Raw genomic sequence first — 18,607 nt, forward strand, 5'->3', positions numbered from 1 at the left:
CAAAAACTTGGTGCCTCTCCTAAGTCTCCTTTCTGCACCCACTGAGTCTTGTCCCACTCATGCCATCTCCAATCTTTTAAAGTAGCAAAGGCAGATATTTGGGGAGCAATGGTGTCACCCCCATTGTAGTGTCACCTGGTGTGGTCTGTACCTCCCACACCCTCCTAGTGACACCCATAGTCCCAGCTTTTTCTCATAGTAGAGCTATTTTCTTCCTACATACAACCAGGCCCAAAAGAGTCCCCCTTGTATAGTTAACCATCTTGCCAGCCTTCTCATTAACTCCCCAATCCCCAGTGGAAATGATTATGCCACTTGGCTTTAATGCCATCTCTGAGGATGCCAGGGAAAGATAATTGCTACTTTTCTGAAGATCATCCCCAAGGAATTGCCTGCCTCCCATTATGTCCCCATCTCTGAGCAGCTGCTCTCCTGCCTCTCCAGGGACCTCATTAAATCTTGCAAAAGTTTTATCAGAAAACTTCACAGCACTGGGGATATTTGGAGGAGGAGCAGGCAGAGTTTTTCCCTTTAGGGCTCCGATCACATGCTCCAGCCACCAGGGATCAACTATCATGCCATGTTTTAATGACATACAAGCTAGGAAAATAAAAATCTTAATAGTAATACAGAGGAAGAAGGATTCCAATGTTCAAATGATTTCTGAGCAGAGGTGCCAACCTTTTCTTTCTGGCTTCTGTGCCTCTGCCTTAACTGCAGCATGCTCTGCAGACACAAAAAGAGCATCTATGCTGTTGAGATAATGCAGTTTGACACCACTTTAAATGCTGTAGCTCCAACCCATGGAATCCTGGGATTTATAATTTTACAAGGTCTTTAGACTTCTCTGCCTCACCAAACTACAAATCCCAGGACTCTATAAAATGGAGCCATGGCAGTTAAAGTGGTGTCAATCTGCATTATTTCTACAGCGCAAATACACCCAAACTGGGAATAGGCTTTCCTATCTCCAGGTTGGGAAAAGCTTGGCTTAGCTTTCCTCTGTGCCACAGCAGGACAAGCAGTCACTCAGATGTTGTTGGACTGCAGCTCCCATCATTCCTCACCATTGCCTAAACTGGCTAGGGCTGCTGGGAATTGGGAATCCAGCGTGATCTGACAATCCAGACTTCTCCAACTCCTTCTCTATATTGTTAAGTGTAGAACAAAATCATTGCCTTTCCAAAAAAAGAATTCTGTCCTCCCCATTAAAATTTCCTTCAGATCCTGAATCTTTAGCACTGCAGAAACCATTCACATTGAGAATCATTGCCACTGAGAATTCTTCACATTGGCTGAGTTTGCATTCTCTTGGCCACTTTGCCTGATGTTTTTCTTTGGATGCCTAAACTCATTATTTCTAAATGCTTGGCTGAAGTTTTAAGTGACTGCAATGCTAGAAATTTGGAGACGGGTGGAAAATTTCATGGGTAACAGAATTCATCTTTAGGAAGGAAATTGTTCTCATTCCTCCCCCCCCCACCCCCCAAATAGCTAACACCCCAAACACAGGCTATGGCTATGCTATTTTTTCCTAGTTAGTTGCAGCTAGCCATCTCATTTATGATTTACCCAAATCACAATACTATTTTATTTTCTTAAGAAACCTGCTGTATCCTAACCTGGAAAAGATCTGATGCTGAGCAAACACTCTCATCTGAATGCCTTCTCCTTCCTCCCAGTTTTGCAGCTAACTCACCTGGTTGGGAAAAGAATGTTATGGTCTTGGTCTAACAAAGACAGAGAAGGAAAAGAGAGGACCTTACATTCTCTTTTTTCTTTAGAAGGAGTTTGCTATGCAAAAAGTAAAAATCTGCAAGTGAATCCTTTACACGCCCAGAGGGAACCATTATAACCATCTGCAGCCATCTGCCAGAGGCTGTGACTCAGGCTGCTTTTAAAGGAACAGCTGCAGGGGCTGATTCAAAACTGGAGAGTCCTCAAGCTTTTGTTTTATTGTTAAAATACCTACAGGATGCTTTTGCCCATGAACAGTGATTTGTAACTGAACTAGTTCTACAGTGTAGATGCACCCATCATCAATAATAAAATATACAAAAAGATGATTGAACCATGGTCCATGCATGATGTGGCACAGTGATTTGAGCATTGCACTATTACTCTGGAGACGAAGGTTCGAATCCATGCTTAGCCACGAAACGCAATTAGGGCCGCCGTAAGTCGGAAACGACTTGAAAGCACCCAAGAACAACAATACAGATACCTCCATACAAAGATTATTATATCAAGAGTGTATGGCGTAATGGTTTGGGTGTTGGACCAAGACTCTGGAGACTAGGGTTCAATTCCAACCGTGAAGCCCACTGGGTGATCTTGGGCAAGTCACATTCTCTCAGCCTCAGGGGAAGGCAATGACATGCTCCTCTGAACAATCTTTGTCCAGAAAACCCGAGGATAGGTTCAAACCATTTTAGAGTCACCATAAGTCGGAAAGGACATGGAGGTACACAACGGCAAAACAACAAATTTGAAATTCTCAGCCAGAGAATTGTAGTGCCCCGCTAGACTACAAATCTCAGGATTAACATAGGATGGAACCATGACAGTAAACCACTATAACTTTGTAGTGTGAATGAGCCCCTTAAGGTCATATGGCTTTATCACACTGGGAAAACTGGGGGTTTAATAGGCAATTAACCTGTGCAAATCATGCAATCTCGATTAAACATTTTCACAGACATGGCGCTTAAAGAGCCATTATTCTGGAATAACAAAGGAATAACTAGGCAATAAACAGCAACAAATCATTCACACCATTTGTTGCCAGTTTATTCCTGGGACAATGGCACTTTGATGGCGATGTCATGTAAAAAATCTTAATCACGATTGACCGATTTTCATGGGCTAATCGCCAATTTTCCCCGTGTGATAAAGTCCATAGATCATAGCCTCATGCCCTCTTCCCTCTCCCCAAAGAATCCAGGGAATGTCTGTAGTTTAGCAGCGATGCTGAGATCTCCACTAGAGAAACAGAGAGTCATAATTTTCTCAGAGATCTGAAGTTCCCACGATCCCCCATAGAGGAAAAGAATGCTTCAGAGTGCGCTTTAATTGTAGCTATTCCTGCCTTCCTTTGTTACCTAGATATGAAATGTCTGGGACTGGATGATGTGTGTTTAATTGTCCCCAAAGCCCTGTGGTTTCACAGCTTCCTTTAAGCTTAAGATTCTCTTGGGTTGTGTGCAGTCTAATTGCCTTCTGTTGGGACTGCAGAAGAGAGGAAGGAAGAAATGCGAATCTGAAGCTGCATCCACACTGGCAAAATAACGTGGTTTGGCATCGCTTTAACTGCCCTGGCTGAAGGCTATGGAATTCTGGGAGTTGGAGTTTGTTGTGGGCCCCGCTCTGGGCCCTACAACAAACTCCAACACCCAGAATTCCATAGCCTTCAGCCAGGGCAGTTAAAGCAGTGCCAAACCAGGTTATTTCTCCAGTGTGGATGCAGAGAGTATATTGCTCATTTGCAATAAGAGCACCCTTTTTTTAAAAGCATGTTATTGATTTCAGCAGTGCTTCTTAAAAATGACAAAGATAACAGTACTTGAAACAAATACAAAGACTTGGGGGTTTATCACACTGGGGCTCATTTTGGCATTAAGGAGAGATTAAAGCGCATTTAAAGCATCCCGCAAATCAAGCGAAAATGGCAATTGCGCGAATGATTATCACACGCAGTTGCGCAAATAAAGTCATGTCAGAAATGCATTGTCGCTGAAATCCCGAAAATAAAAAGATGGGTGTTAATGCTTCTCTATGACCACTTTAATGGCGGGTTTTGTGTGACATTGTATGAAATCGTTTCACGTAATTATGCAATTTTTCCAGGATATTCACAGGATAAGTTCCTGTTCGCCTTCACGTGATAAACTCCTTTGTCTTAATCTAGAATAGCTGTCCAGGTTGAGTCTCCCTTATTCAAAAGGCTTGAGGCAGAAGTGTTTTGAATTTTAGATTTTCAAAATTATTTTTAGAATACCTGTATTTGCATTGTAGTGCAGTGGTTTGAATGTTGGACTAGGACTCTGGAGAGCAGCATTCGAATCCTGGCTCAACCACTGTAAACCCACTGGTTGACCTTGAGCAAGTCACACTCTCTCAGCCTCAGAGGACGGCAATAGCAAACTCCCTTTGAATGAAACTTGCTAAGAAAACCCTGCGGTAGGGCTGCTTTCGGGTCACCATAAGTCAGGAATGAAGGCACACAACAACAGCGTATTTGCATATATGAACCTAATGAGACATTGTGGAGACAGGACTCAAGCCTCAACACAAAATTCATGCATGTTTCATGTACACCATGTACAGATAGCCTGAAGGCAATTTTATGCACTATTTGTGATAATTGTGTGCATGAAACAAAGTTTGTATACATTGAACCATCAGAAAGCAAAGGTGTTACTATCTCCGCCACCCATGAAAAAAAGTATTTTGGAATATTTTGGATTTCAGAATCCTGGTAAAAGGAGACTCAATCTGTAGTAGTACTAATATTAGTAATACTAATAATGACAAGAGGAACAACAACATGCCAAAGTAGATTATTTCTGCAGCCTTGGATATCAGCTCCCGTAATTCCTGATTGTTGTTCAAGTTGGCTGGGGCTTCTGGGAACTGAAGTCCATTGGCAGGGTGACCTGATGTCCTAACCGCAAAGGAGGACAAGGCAGCATAAAATGTAGGACATTCAAGCAACATGTATGAAGCTAAAAAAAAAAATCATAGAAATAGAAATTCATGCTCCTTGGTCCTGCACAAACTGGAGGACATTTTGGAATTCCTCCTGGATAGAAAGTTGAAATGTCCTGGAAAAGGAGGACATCTGGTCATCTTGCAAAGGAGGACAAGGCACTGCCAAATGTAGGGCATTTGAGGAAAAATGTAGGGCATGACCAAATAAAATTTCCTCTTGGACAGAAAGTTGAAAATGGAGGGCATGTCCTGGAAAAGGAGGACATGGGATCACCTTGTCCATTTCCTAGTCTCTGGAACAGCAGAAAAGAAGCTTGCTCCATCTTCTCCATGACATCCCTTGATATTTATCTATCATGTCACATCAGTCTTCTCTTTTTTGCTGAATATAGACACAATTCAGCTGCAGATTTTCCAAAAGCCACTTAAATCAAAAGCATCCTAAATTTGACATTTTGGGGGGAACATGTTTACTCTTTCTACTGGGTTCAATAGGCCTTACTCACAAGTAAATATTCAAAGGATTGCATAAACCATTCAAAATATCAAACATGTTGCTTTATTTTTCCACCCCGACCAGGAGCAAACTTTTTATTTTTAAATGTTACTTTGAAAGAGTCTCATGTCAAGAAAAAAAAAGAAAACAAATAGACCAAATAGAAGAGAAAAATGCAAGAGTAGCAACCACTGCATGAAAAGAACTTAAATCTGGAGTTTTGTCATATTGCAAAGATGTTTGTGACATCTCTGTAGTTTTAAAACAGAAAAATTAAATTTTTTTAAGGAGTGTGATAAAAACAGGGCTCGTCCGGGATTTGAACCCGGGACCTCTCGCACCCTAAGCGAGAATCATACCCCTAGACCAACGAGCCAGATAGTAATACTGTGTTTGCAAAAAGATTCTCTACCAACTTCAATCATCTTGTGCCACGTTGAATTATATACAGGACAATTTCCATCCTATTGAAATGCATTGGTCTTAGCGCCACCTAGTGTCACCTGAGCAGTACTTTCTTGGTTAGGAATATCATTTTGCACCTTTCAAAGATGTGTTTGAAATTTTCACACTTCTACGCACTCCAGCAATATACGATAACATCCAAAAATCTGCAAGACATAAAAGCATCACTGTTTTGTGGATTTTGGATGTTGCTGCTACTGCTATTATTATCATTATCATTATTTATATCCCGCCTTTCTCCCAATTTAGGGACTCAAGGCAGCGACCGATTAAAGCAATACAATTTAAAAACAGGACAAAAACATTAAAATGTCTAAATGTGAAATTTAAACAAACAACTGAACAACGCAAACCTTAAAACTTAAATGATATGGTACTCATCTTGTCGGCATATGTTGATTTGGAAGCCAACAAATAGTGCTCCTCATTTTGCAAATATGCATTTCTTATTTGTTTAAATCTGAATTAAAAAAGTTGCTAGTAAATGGATTTACTTGTCATTCTCAGCCCTTCCTGTATGAGATTCAGAGCTGATTTTCCAAGAAGACGGTTGCCTTCTTGGAAAGGTCTCCTTTGCGGTGTGTGTATGTGTATATGTGTAACAGGTGGAAATCCAAAAGGTGAAGCTTCCCAGCAGGACATTGGATGTACAAGCTGAACCTGTTGAATTGCCACGTCACATGCCAGGACTCATATCAGGATCAGAGGCACATACATCTCAATGCCAGTTATTGGCATTGTATTGTGGGCACAGTTGCTTTCAAACCCTGCTTCTGGGCTTCCCATTGTCACATTTAGTTGCCCACTGTGGGAACTTAATACTGGATTCCTGGCCTGATCCAGCACGGCTCTTCTTATGTTTTGAACTTACCAGTTCATACATACAGGATCCATTTGGGACCTCAGGCTTTCCAGCCTATTGCAAAACTGTTTTTCCCAACACAGGCTCTGAAAAATTATAAGGATTGAAATCATCTCCAAAAGGTAATAACTTCCATCCAGGTTTCACAATCTTAGAGGCAGCTTTAGAGACAAAGAAACAAAGGAGGCAACTATCTCATCATTCAGTCCATTCCAACTTCCTTTATTATTTATTCATCTTACAATTAATAAACCAGGGCTCCGTTCATTTAAATAAAAATAAAAAGTGCACAATGCTGATACTCCTCTAAAAAAATAGACATATCAATATCATATATATATATATATTTCTCAACTTGTCGAGACCGTTAGGGTCTCTGAGTAGATATGAGCCACTGTCCTTCATGCGCACATTCCTTGACATCGCAGGCAATTCCTTGGCATTCATAAACTGCCATCTGCAAGGTTACTGGGTGGCCAGGATTGGAATTACAGTATGAGTAAAGGTCGAAAGGAAGATCAGAAGGAGTTGCCGTTGGCAGAAACTACAACAGACATAAAGCTCAACTTCCAAAGCAAATAAGCCACAATATCTGGATTTTGCCATATCCAGATTTCACCAGGGTCTGGCCTCAAACTGATATTGGACCTGGAAACCTTAGATCAAGGCTGGACGATGCGTAGCCTTCCAAGCATTGTTGGACTGCAAGTCCCACCAGTCCCTAGCTCACATTGGGGATGAAGAGGATTGCTGTCCAACAATATCGAAGCAGGCACATGTTGCCAACCTCCTACATTAGAGGATAATACTCAATGCCTTGCCACGCTGTGCAAAAAAACTTCTCCTTACTACATTCTGCACATTAAGTGGCTGCAAAAGACACAAGAGCATAGCAGGTTTGGTCAGTTGGCAACCCTACACCCACCTCCACTAAGTGCAAGGCTCTCTCAAAGCATGGATGTTTTGCAAAGGATCTGTCTTTCCTTTCTCTCTGTCTCTCTCAAAAGTATACTGCTGCTCATATATTCTCAGACTATAAATAAGCCAGGAAATGAATAAGCAGATATGATGAAACCAACCCTTCCAGAGGACAACAAAAGCAGTTGGATCCTCACAGATCATTCCTGATCATGTCAAGAGGGCCAAAGATATTGACAACAGGAGTCCCTTTGAGGGGGAGATGGAAGATTTTACTTTTTTGGTCTTTGCTTTTTTTGAGCCTGCATTCCCTATCCAATTCACACAAACACACTCTTGAGCAGCTCTGAAGCTCCCTCGTCATTTGCTCCCATTTTAAAACCACCATACAGTGTATTAAGATATGAATGACAGAAGCCCCCAAATGAAGACCATTTATCCCTTCCTCTTGTAAGAAATATGAATAGAAAGAGGACATCCCCTACAACAGAATTATCCACTTTTGCTTCCATGCTTTTGCCACATCTAGATTCCTGAACAATGGCAGGGCACATGGGAATGTGCATAGTGCCCTCCGATGGCCAGCATGCTTCACATTCCAAAATCTGAGATGCTGAGAGTGAGGTGTGATGGTCCAAACACATTGTCCACTGCAGAACAACCAAAAGCCCACAGTACAATTTCACTGGCTGTGACAGGCATCTCTCAATGATGTCTCCTACCAGCCGGTTCTACTAGAAATCTAGCTACACAGCTTGGGGGATTTGGAAAGCAAGCATACTACCTCCAAGAGTTGACCGAAAAGCACACACAAGGTTGCTCTTTTGGTTCCTAAAGGGATGGCATTTTGAGAACAGTCTCAGCCTGTGACCACAGGCCTATTTCTGTTTCTGAGATAACAGAAGTGTTTCAGGCTCACATCACTGAATGCTCCTCCACACAAAATCATCCCAGCAAACAGAAAGCTAGCCCATCAGCATTCTAGCCTTCTTCCTGATGTGCTAATTTTCTACATGCGGGTTTTTAAAAAATATATATACATTTTCTTGCACAGATGGGCATTCAAGTCACAAGAGCCTCCATCAGCACTTTGAAATGGATTGACCCACTTTAAGTCTATAGTTTCTGAGAACAAAGCGGAAGCCTGGTCTGAGTAATATTCTGCATATGGAGAGTCCAAGAGCTCACTCACTTTGGGGCACAAGTGTTGTGGGACAAAATGAGGCCTACTCCCTTTCTAGATATTAGGTGAAAAGGTGTTCCTCATCACTCCAGTTCACAAGTTCCTCTCAGAAAGAAGCTGTGAAGGATAAATCACCATGTGGAGGAAGAGAGACCAACAGCTCTAACAGACAACATGCCACCATGTAGGACAAAGGGACAATACTACAAATATCAGAGGTCAAATCTTGGCTGTAAGGACACACAAGCCACCACACAGCAACCAGAGACCACACAGAAGAAGGAAGGTGGACACATTAGCATCCAGGAGGTCAGACAACGTGAGCTTTGAGGTCTCATCCAACCCTAGGATTCTACGTTTTAAGACAAATGAATTCTAGGGACCAACAGCACCAGAGAAATGTAGTTATCCCAGTTCTGATTCAATTAAGCTGTTAACAAGAGAGCAACCATTTTGAAATAGGAAGCAGAATCTTTCAGAGCTTCAGAAACATATTCTCTACCTCCTCAAGTATTTTTTTTTAAATCTGAAGGCCATTCAGGTGGTGAGCTGTTGGAGGCCCAAGTGATCTTGATAGCTAGCACCAGAACCTGATACTTCCCTGGCACAGATTATGAGAAGAAAGGAGAGACACATAATATGAGGAACAAGATTCTGAAAGAGACTGAGACAGACTGACAGAGATGGACTGATACTGCATCACAGATCAAATATAGGAACAGAAAGACAATCCATTGGTGGCAAAAGCCTGTCTGCTACAAAAGCAGGACAAAACTAGCTGGCAGCAAAAAAAAATGTAGCTGCAGGATTTGACCAGGACGAATATTTAGGGAAGCAGGAGAAGGAAGATGGGAAAGTCAACATGCTCTTCGCTCCCAGGGAAGTGATCCTTCGTTGCGCAGAGCTGGAGGGTTCCTTGCATGAGAAGCCAGCAGCGAGGGCATCAGTACTGCTGCCCCATGCATTATGCCACGTTGTTGTTGCGTTCGATGTGCTGCACCATCAGGGAAACCAGTTTCTCAAGGGTGCGGGCGCTCTGCCGGCTGGCTTCCAGGACCTCGGCATGGTTGGCCTTTTCCTTGCTCTCATAGTCCAGGACAGCCTTGTTGGTAATAAGGGAGAAACCAAAGACACGCATGCCACAGTGGCGGGCCACAATCACCTCAGGAACCGTACTCATGCCTGTAGGAAAGAGCAGAAGGGGGAAAGAGTTGCAAAATTTCTGCAGTATAGTCTTCTGAAGAACCTATTCATGGATTTTTTAAAGGGTACAGCTGCGGAAAAAATGGCAGTCGGGGAAAAAATGGGCAGGTAGAAAACTGATAAAATGTGCAGCTGGGAAAATACTGGGGTAAAAACAGGAGAGGACACTAGAACAGAAATCTGTAATGACATGGGCATATAGAAATGCTTGCCAAAGCTCTGAAAGAAATCAAGGATTATTAAGAACCACCAGGATGGAGGAGGTTAAGGTACCAGTTTTGTTTCCACCACTTTGATGGAGCAGCAGGAATAGTCACATAGGCGCGTTACAAACTGCCCAAAAGAGGGTGGTCTGGTGCTGGCTCCATTAGCTATGCCGAGAAGCCCCAGCGGCCAGACCGCGAGGCTTCCTGGCACAGCTAAAAAGGAGTGCCAAAATGGTGCTTCTTTTTGGCCCCCGGAAGTGGTGCCGCGAGGCGTGAGGCGCGCACTCGCGGCGTCACTCCCGCCGCTCCACGTCTGGACGCTGTGCGTCCAAGACGTAAATATGGCAGCGCCCATGTGGACGGGTGCTGCCATTTAGTACGCGCTCCACGCGTCCTAGGGAGAAGGGCGGTTAGGAAGGTGAGAACCTTCCTAACCCTAGCACGCCCCTTCCTAACCCTAGGACGCACGGAGCGCGTACTAAATGGTGGTGTGTAACCCGCCTTAGTAATTTAACTAAGACAGATTCATCAATAAATTGTCTCTGTATAGTATTTCCTCTCCAAAGTAAAAAACTGCCATTGATACAGGTGTGTAAACAAGAGAACATCGTGGCTAAATGCCTGTGTTGTTCTGCATCCTTTCTCCCCGGCAGCTCTCAAAAGTGGCAGTTGCTGCTTATTTGTGGATAGGGATATAGGAGGGATGAAACACCAGCTGGATTCCATTCAGTGGGAGGAAGAAATGAGGATGTGTTCAAAGCTGTATATGTGGAGGGCCAACTGTACAACCACAAAGTTGTACACTGCCAAGATGACAGAAGAAGAAATACTCAAGCCATCATTCAATAAATACTCTGAGCTAAGCCTAGCATAGAATATCGCCACAAACGTTTCCCCTTAACTCTGCCCCCAACTGACCTACAGCATCACCACCCAGTCGTTGCAGGAAGCGGCATTCAGCAATGGTCTCGTAGGTGGGACCTCCCAAAGCAACATAGACACCTTCGCGGACACACCCAGAACATCCCATCTCAGACGCCACGGTGTGGGCTAGCTTCCTCAAGTCCTGGTTGTAAGCATCTGACATGGGTGGGAAGCGGACACCAAATCTGTTAAGAGGGAAGGAGAACAGGAGATGTTTAAAAGAAAAAAAAACTGAGCTGGTCCCACAATTGGGGAGAGTGAGGGAGCAGCTTTTGGATGGCATGCAACAGCACAGCAAAACTGTTTGCTGTTTGATATTACTGAATTTTGTTTTCTTGCCAGAGATGAAGAGATTCTACTTCCTGTATCTAAAGAAATTGCAGTTTTTAAACTTAGTACTTTGATTCAAATGGAAGGGGGCAGAGTGTCACTTGCTGTCCTACCTCAGGCAGCAAAATTCAAGAGTTCTGTGTAACCAGTCTATTCAGATTCTATTGTTCAGATGTGTAGGAAGTGCCATCTATCATCCTTACAGCTTTTGCTTTGCATATGGTTCCAATGTTTCAAGAGCATTCTTGGAAAATGTACTTTTTGGGGGGCTATGCCTCTCAAAATCTCTATTTCTCCCTGGCAGATATTAGGGATAGTATCTAATAAGAAACACAACAACTACAACAACTTTTCTATGTTCTGTCTATGAGAATTTGTGGTCTGTGATTGGGGGGGGGGGGGCATTTACTCCCTCATCCTAAGAACACCAGGCCCAAACTACTGTATCAGAAAACCTCAGAGACAGGACATCAGTTGGAAAACTATCCAAAGAAAAGACTTATCCTGCTTTACCTGTCATCGTTGGGTCCCACCAGTGGGTTCTGCCCAGCAAGCCCAGGTAAGTTAATGTGGTCTCGGATCACCATGATGTCTCCCACCTTGTACTCAGGGTTGAGCCCCCCTGCTGCATTGGTTACAATGAGGGTCTCCACTCCAAGGAGATGGAAGATTCGGACTGGGAAAGTCACCTGGAAGGGAGAACAGAAAGAGTACATGTGAGAGGTGGGTAGGTTTCTCCAGCAGTAGAATCAGAGCAAGGCACAAAAAATACGTCCCAATGAAGTTGTATCTATTGTTCTGATTTACAGTTCTCTAAATAGCCTTGTGAGGTAGTTTATGTTGGCAGAACATACCTGACTGAAGGGCAGCTGGGAAGCTTCATAAATGAGCAGGGATCTGAACTTGGGTTTCTCCAGCTCCACATTTTTAATAACTAGAGCCCCATATCTCCCCTAAAGATAACCCTTCAATTCTGAAGCACAAGGAAAAATGGCCAAAACATAGAGAAATCATGTGCCTTCAGACACAGAAGTGATTCCTCACCTTTAATCCCAGATGTGTCCATACCAAAAGTGATCAAAAGAAACTCTGAATATCCTCAGAGTTGTTTTTCTACTTATTTGTGATTAAATACCAATTTCCTTAAAACAGTGTGACCCAAAACTCCCTGAGTTTCAAAGAAGCTTACAGTGGTTGTGCAGCAACTTACCTTCCAGAGCGGGTAGCCTTCATACATGTGGAAGCGACCTTGCATGACCACGCTGGGTGTGCCACTAAGATTCCCAAACACCAGCCTTCCAGCATGACCAACCACTGAAACAAGAGAAGGAAAAAGTTAATGCTTCTTGATTCCCCTCAGTGGCCACCGTCTTGCACAGAATGAAGCTTCTTCTCTCTCTGTTGCTTTCTGGTATCCACTACTGCCCTTCACTGGGCTGTACAGCCCAGGTGTGTCTTTTTGTTGTTGTTAATTTACGGTGACTCTATGAATGAGAAACCTCCAAGTCACCTTCTTTATTTACCTGTGCTCTGGGGAAAGTTGGGAATCTTGGAATATTCAAAAGCGACTTGGTCCTTCAAGAGGTCAGCCAGCCCTCCAAGGCCTGAACCACAGATGATGGCAACTCTGGGCCGGTGCTTGGTGTTGGCCAGAAGCCAATCTGCTGTCCGCTTGAAGTCTTCATAGGTATATCTGTGAAAAAGATTGTTGATATTGTTATTATTTCTACACTATTATTTTTCATTCATTTTATCCTCCCTTTTTTATTTTTGCTGATACTGGGACTCAAGGTGACTTGAAAAAATTAAAACTCAGTTAAAAGCACACAAGATATATATATATATATGTGTGTGTGTGTGTGTGTGTGTGTGTGTGTTAACTTTTAAATTATCCATACAACTAAAGCCATTTCAAGAAAATCCATTAAGAGGCAAATGATAAAAATCAGCAAAAACAACACACCACTAAAGGCTCTTGCCATCAGCTCCTAAAAGCTGATCTAAACTATCTTAATAGTGGCCTGAATACCCTGAAAGCACCAGATCCCATCTATCTTCGAAGCTAAGCAGGGTCAGCCCTGGTTCATTATGGATGGGAGATAGATAACAAATATCAGGTGCTCTAGGCAGAGGAAGAAACTGTCAAAACCACCTCCTGAGTATTTGATGCCTAAGGCAACTTTATACACAGATAAACACACACACTCTAAAATCAACAAATCATATTGGAGAGAACATGGTCAAACCAGATATCTGTTTTTGGACTGTACAAATGTCAGTGTCTCGGTGCAAGGGTATGGTATTATTATTATTATTATTCACCAGAACAAATACAGGATCTTGTTACAGTGATTGTAGAATACAAAATCATAGAGATGGGAAGGACAATAATTGCCATCTAGACCAGTGATTCCCAAACTTTGGTCCTCCAGGTGTTTTGGACTTCAACTCCCAGAAGCCCCAGTCAGCTTGGCCAACAGTCAGGAATTCTGGAAGCTGAAGTCAAAAACATCTGAGGGACCAAGGTTTGGGAAACACTGATCTAGATCAACACCCTACAATGCAGGAATACACCACTACAGCATTCCTGAAAGATGACTACCCACCTCTGTTTAAATACTTCCAAAGAGGAAGTGTCCATCACTTTATAAGGCAGTCCATTCCTCTGCGGAGCAGCTTATACCACCAAGAAGTTCTTTGTATCATTTAGGTGGAACCTTTTCCCTTCAAATTCAAATTCACTGGTTCCATCTCCAACAGGGCATCTCCCTAAACTGTTTCTCACTGATGTACGTTTCCAAACTTTTTATCATCTTGGTCCTCTGATCATGTTCCAGCTTGTCAACATGGGGTGCTCAGAACTGGACACAGTATTCCAGGTGAGGTCTTATCACAGCTGAGTAAGGTGGTGCTATTCAGCTATTCAACTAGACACTATTTCTTATTGATGCAACCTAGAATTGCATTGGTTGTTTTGCCGCCTACAAAATCATCACTTTCCACAGGCAACAATAACAAGGTGTCACACAAAGGTTTACCAGCACTCTTAAGAACAGTAGCCAGATCAGATATTCTCCACCATTGGCAAGATTTAAAGGAGCTAAGCATAACTGCTTGATTTAACAGTGCCAAGACAGTCTTGCTTAATGAAAAATTAGCATACCAGATGCAAGCCATAAAGAACAGCAAAACAAAAGACAAATTTAGAGATACATGACTTATTTCCTTGTCATACACCAACATACCCACCTCTGCTTTTAAGCCTTCAAAGACTACTTGAAGTTTTGACACAAATTCTCGTAGTATTCTACCACCCTGCCAACACATCAAATACTGACAGACTACACACCCACACAGAAATACTGTGTAAAACTGAAATACTACCAGCTCTATGAATACCCTAAAGGCAACAGATCCCATCTGCTCTTGGAAGCTCAGCCCTTGTTAGTACTTGTATTAGAGATCACCAATGAATCCTAAGTGCTGTAAATGAAGGAACTGGCAAAACCATCTCTGAGTATTCCCTGCCTAAGAAAATCCTATTAAAATCATGGGGTTACAATGAGTTGACAGGCAACTTGAAGGCACGTATACACACACACACACACACACACACACACACACACACACAAACACACAATGAACCTGGAACAAGAAACTATCTACAATGCATTGCCTAGCTAGAAATGGTTTTATTCTTCACGTGTTTGACATTTTAGATGTTAAAAATATTGTACAGTACGTGGATTTGTAATAAGAATTACTTAAGGTGAGATCAAAATTTCACTTGCCAATAGAAAAACAGGAAGGAGAGACCCATCCTGACCTCCCTATGGAGGGAGTGCCAAAGCCTGAGACCAAGAAAGAGGTTAGCTGAGATGCACAGAAGATATCTGGGTAGTGGTTGTTAAGTGTTTCCAGGTAACTTTTACTTAGAATCATAGACACACAGAGCTGGAAAAGACCCCAAGGGCAATGCAGTCCAACCCTCTGCCATTCAGAATACATAAATCCAACCACACCACACCACCAGAAGGCCATCCAACTTCTGTTTTAAAATCTCCAAAGAAAGATACTTCACCATCCTTCAAAGGAGTGTGTTCCACTGTTGAACAGCTCTTACCCTCGGGAAGTTCTTCCTAATGATGAACTTATAGTGGTTCTATGAAGAACAGCCCTCCAAGTCACCCTACCATCAAAAACCTTGCTCAGGTCTTGCAGACTCAGGGCCATGGCTTCCTTGACTGACTCTATCCATCTGTAAAACACTGTTTAATTATCTGACTCAAAATGTCCCATCCACTTGAGCTTGCTCATCACAAGCATTGCAATGTTTATACATTCCATTCCTTGTTTTACTATGTTTAACTTCCCCTGATTCATGCATCTCACATTTTGTGTTCCATTAACATGCATCGTGCAGCTTCAGACTCTGCTTTCACCACTGACCAAGTCAACAGCTGAATGTCTTTTAAGCATGAGTCCAGTTGCATCATTAGCCACAGAACTACTCTTAGTAATGCATATTTTTAATTTGCATTCTGATTATACAAATTCAAATAATCATTGCACATTTTCTACCATTACCTTTCAACCTCAGTGCCAGTACCAAACTAAGAGCTCTCTTTTTCTTCTTACCCTCAACTAGTATAAAGAGAGGGAGGCTTCCAAGCATCCCCAGAGAGTAAAAGGAGTTCCATAGTGATGCCTAGGCCTATCCACCAACACACTCGCCACACAACATAAGCCATCTCTGCTTTGTCTCCTTTCGTTTTCCACCTTCTGGATCTGTTGCAGGGGGCGAAAAGGAAGAATAAGGTGGCAATGCTACCCTTGTGCAGTAGCAACCGGAGCCACCAGGGTGGGATGAGGCACCCCACCAAAGCCAGATGTCTTGCACAGTTTCCTGCTTCATTGTCACTGCCTCATTTTAACCTAGCCATCAGCCTGCGAAGAAGGACAAATCTGAGATTTACTGCTTCAACTGACTCAGTCGGCAGGAACATTTCTTAGTCCTTTCAATCCAAGATTTTCCAGGACAAATGGCAACCCTAACCCTCTACTACTGCTGTAGTCCAGTAGCTGTTTGGCACATTTAGTCTGGATCTTCAGCAAAAGCTGTCTGATATGGTAAACTCTACCAGCTGTATTGCTGCTTTCAGCATAGTCTCTTGACTCATAGGAGCTCACAAACCCAATACCATGGAAATAGTGGAATACGTGGGAATATTGGGATAGATGGCCGGAATGAGATGCAAATGACAGAGCTAATGAAGCAGCAGGACTCATTTCACACCACGAGGGGGCAGCAAACTCCCAAAGAGAGAACCCGACAGACCGAAACAGCTTAATCCTAAAGGTTTTGCAATCTTCAGTTAGAACACTGAAAATTATGAAGAACGGGAAAAGAACGGACAAGGACATTTCATCCCTCCAGAACTGCAATTTCCAGGACTGTGTTGGACAGAAGCATGGTAGTTGGAATCATAGCACTATAACTGGGTACAAGGACTTTTTATTTAAACTCAAGTTCTTGGATCATAGCTTTAGCTAAGCTTCTTTTTTTTTTTAAGCAGGTATAATTGAGCTATTTATTCAATGAACAGTGGGTCCTTGATATCCGTTGGGAGTTTGGTTCCAGGACCCCTTGTGGATATAAAAATCTGTGGATGCTCATGTCCCATTATATACACAGTGGCCTAGTAAAATGGTGTCCTTTATATAAAATAGAAAAATCAAGGTTTGCTTGTTGGAATATATATATATATATAATTTCAATCCATGGATGCTTGAATCCATGGATAACAAATCCATGGATATGGAGAGCTGACTGTACTTTGCTTTTGGTTACCCTTCTCAACAGGCCAAGTCATACTACACAATTATAGTGCTATATTCCAATTTGACTGTCAATAGCAACATCCTCTGGAATCCTGGGGTTTGTAGTTTGAAGCACTAGAGCTCTCTGGCTGACAGTTCTAAATGCCCCCCAACCTGCAAATCCCAGGGTTCCATAAGATAAAGTAGAATAATAGCACTATGCAAAATGAACTCCAAGTTTTCCTCTCTTCCTTTTCACCCACTTGGGAGTAAAAGCATTGTGGGCTGAGTTGTTGTTGTTGAAAGAATGGGACTTGTGTTAACCATGGCACACCACATGCCAGTAAAGGAAACTGATATTCCTTAACCATTCCTCCTCCTCTTCCAACTATTTTCTCCAGCCATTTTGATAAATGCAGCTACACAGCAGCTAAAAACTTCCATTCAAGGAACCGGCCAGGTGACAATTTCTTTTGTAGATTTCCACTGCAGAAGCCAACAGAGTGATTATTGTTGTTATGTGCCCTCAAGACAAACCCTGAGGTAACCCTATCATTGGGTTTTCTTGGCAGGATTTATTCAGAGGAGGTTTGCCTTTGCCTTCTCCTGGGGCTGAGAGAATGTGACTTGCCCAGTGAGCTTCCATGGTCAAGTGGGGACTTAAACCCTTCTTTTCAAACTCCTAGTCCTGCATTCAAACTTCTACAACATGCTGAACTCCGAGCCAAACACTTAATTGGATTCCCTCTCTCAAGATGGCAACAGGAAAACATGTTCGGTCACTCCTTGTCAGCATTTTGAGAAGGGTGGGGGGAATAATTCCTGGCACCCATGGTATTGCCGACCCCTGCCTTATCAGATCATTGTAAGGCTTCAGCAGGAAGAGAATGGTGTACTTTGCCTTGGGCTCCTTATGAGAATCATAGAATTATAGAGTTGGAAGAGACTCCAAGGACCATCCAGTCCACTCCATTCTGCCATGCAGGAACTCATAATCAAAGCACTCCCAACAGATGGCCATCCAGCCTCTGTTAAAAAAACCTACAAAGAAGGAGACTCCACCACTCTCACTCAAGACAGCATGTTCCATTGTTGAACAGCTTTTACCATCAGGAAATTCTTCCTAATGTTTAGGTGGAATCTCTTTTCCTGTACTTTGACAACTGCATTGCTCTGTAATCCTAGTCTCTGGAGCAGCAGAAGACAAGCTTGCTCCATCCTCAATAGGTCATGCCTTCCAATATTTAAACATGGCTTTTGCATCACCTCTTAAGCTTCTCTTCTCCAGGCTAAACATATCCAGCTCCCTCAGCCACTCCTCATGGGGAATGGTTTCCAGATCTTTCACCATTTTGGTTGCCCTCCTCTGGACATGCTCCAGAATCAATACATGAGCCCCCAAAGGATAGTCACATTTTATTCTTCCATACGCCACCTGCTTTACCTGTTTACTGTACAACAGAAGAGAAATGCTGCATCCGATTCCTCTG

The 18,607-nt window shown here is 42.8% G+C and overlaps 1 protein-coding gene and 1 non-coding gene across 3 annotated transcripts in view; both read right to left on the bottom strand.

The window, feature by feature from the left end:
- Positions 1-5,510: 5,510 nt before the first annotated feature.
- Positions 5,511-5,582, bottom strand: TRNAP-AGG (transfer RNA proline (anticodon AGG)). Its single transcript has one exon. It is a non-coding gene; the product is annotated as a tRNA-Pro (tRNA).
- A 1,146-nt stretch (positions 5,583-6,728) lies between these two features.
- Positions 6,729-18,607, bottom strand: part of PNP (purine nucleoside phosphorylase) — a 28,210-nt gene continuing 16,331 nt past the window's right edge. For both annotated transcript variants that reach the window (XM_089480108.1, XM_089480107.1), the window contains exons 2-6: positions 12,821-12,990; positions 12,508-12,611; positions 11,811-11,986; positions 10,962-11,152; positions 6,729-9,816 (exon numbers count right to left, since the gene is read on the bottom strand). In XM_089480108.1, coding sequence (XP_089336234.1) covers positions 9,599-9,816; positions 10,962-11,152; positions 11,811-11,986; positions 12,508-12,611; positions 12,821-12,990 — 859 coding nt within the window. In that variant the 3' untranslated portion in view covers positions 6,729-9,598. The remainder of the gene's footprint in view (positions 9,817-10,961; positions 11,153-11,810; positions 11,987-12,507; positions 12,612-12,820; positions 12,991-18,607) is intronic.

This window comes from Sceloporus occidentalis, unplaced genomic scaffold, assembly GCF_023333645.1.
Source record: "Sceloporus occidentalis isolate IW3139 unplaced genomic scaffold, rSceOcc1.0.p SCAF_14, whole genome shotgun sequence".
Taxonomy (NCBI): domain Eukaryota; kingdom Metazoa; phylum Chordata; class Lepidosauria; order Squamata; family Phrynosomatidae; genus Sceloporus; species Sceloporus occidentalis.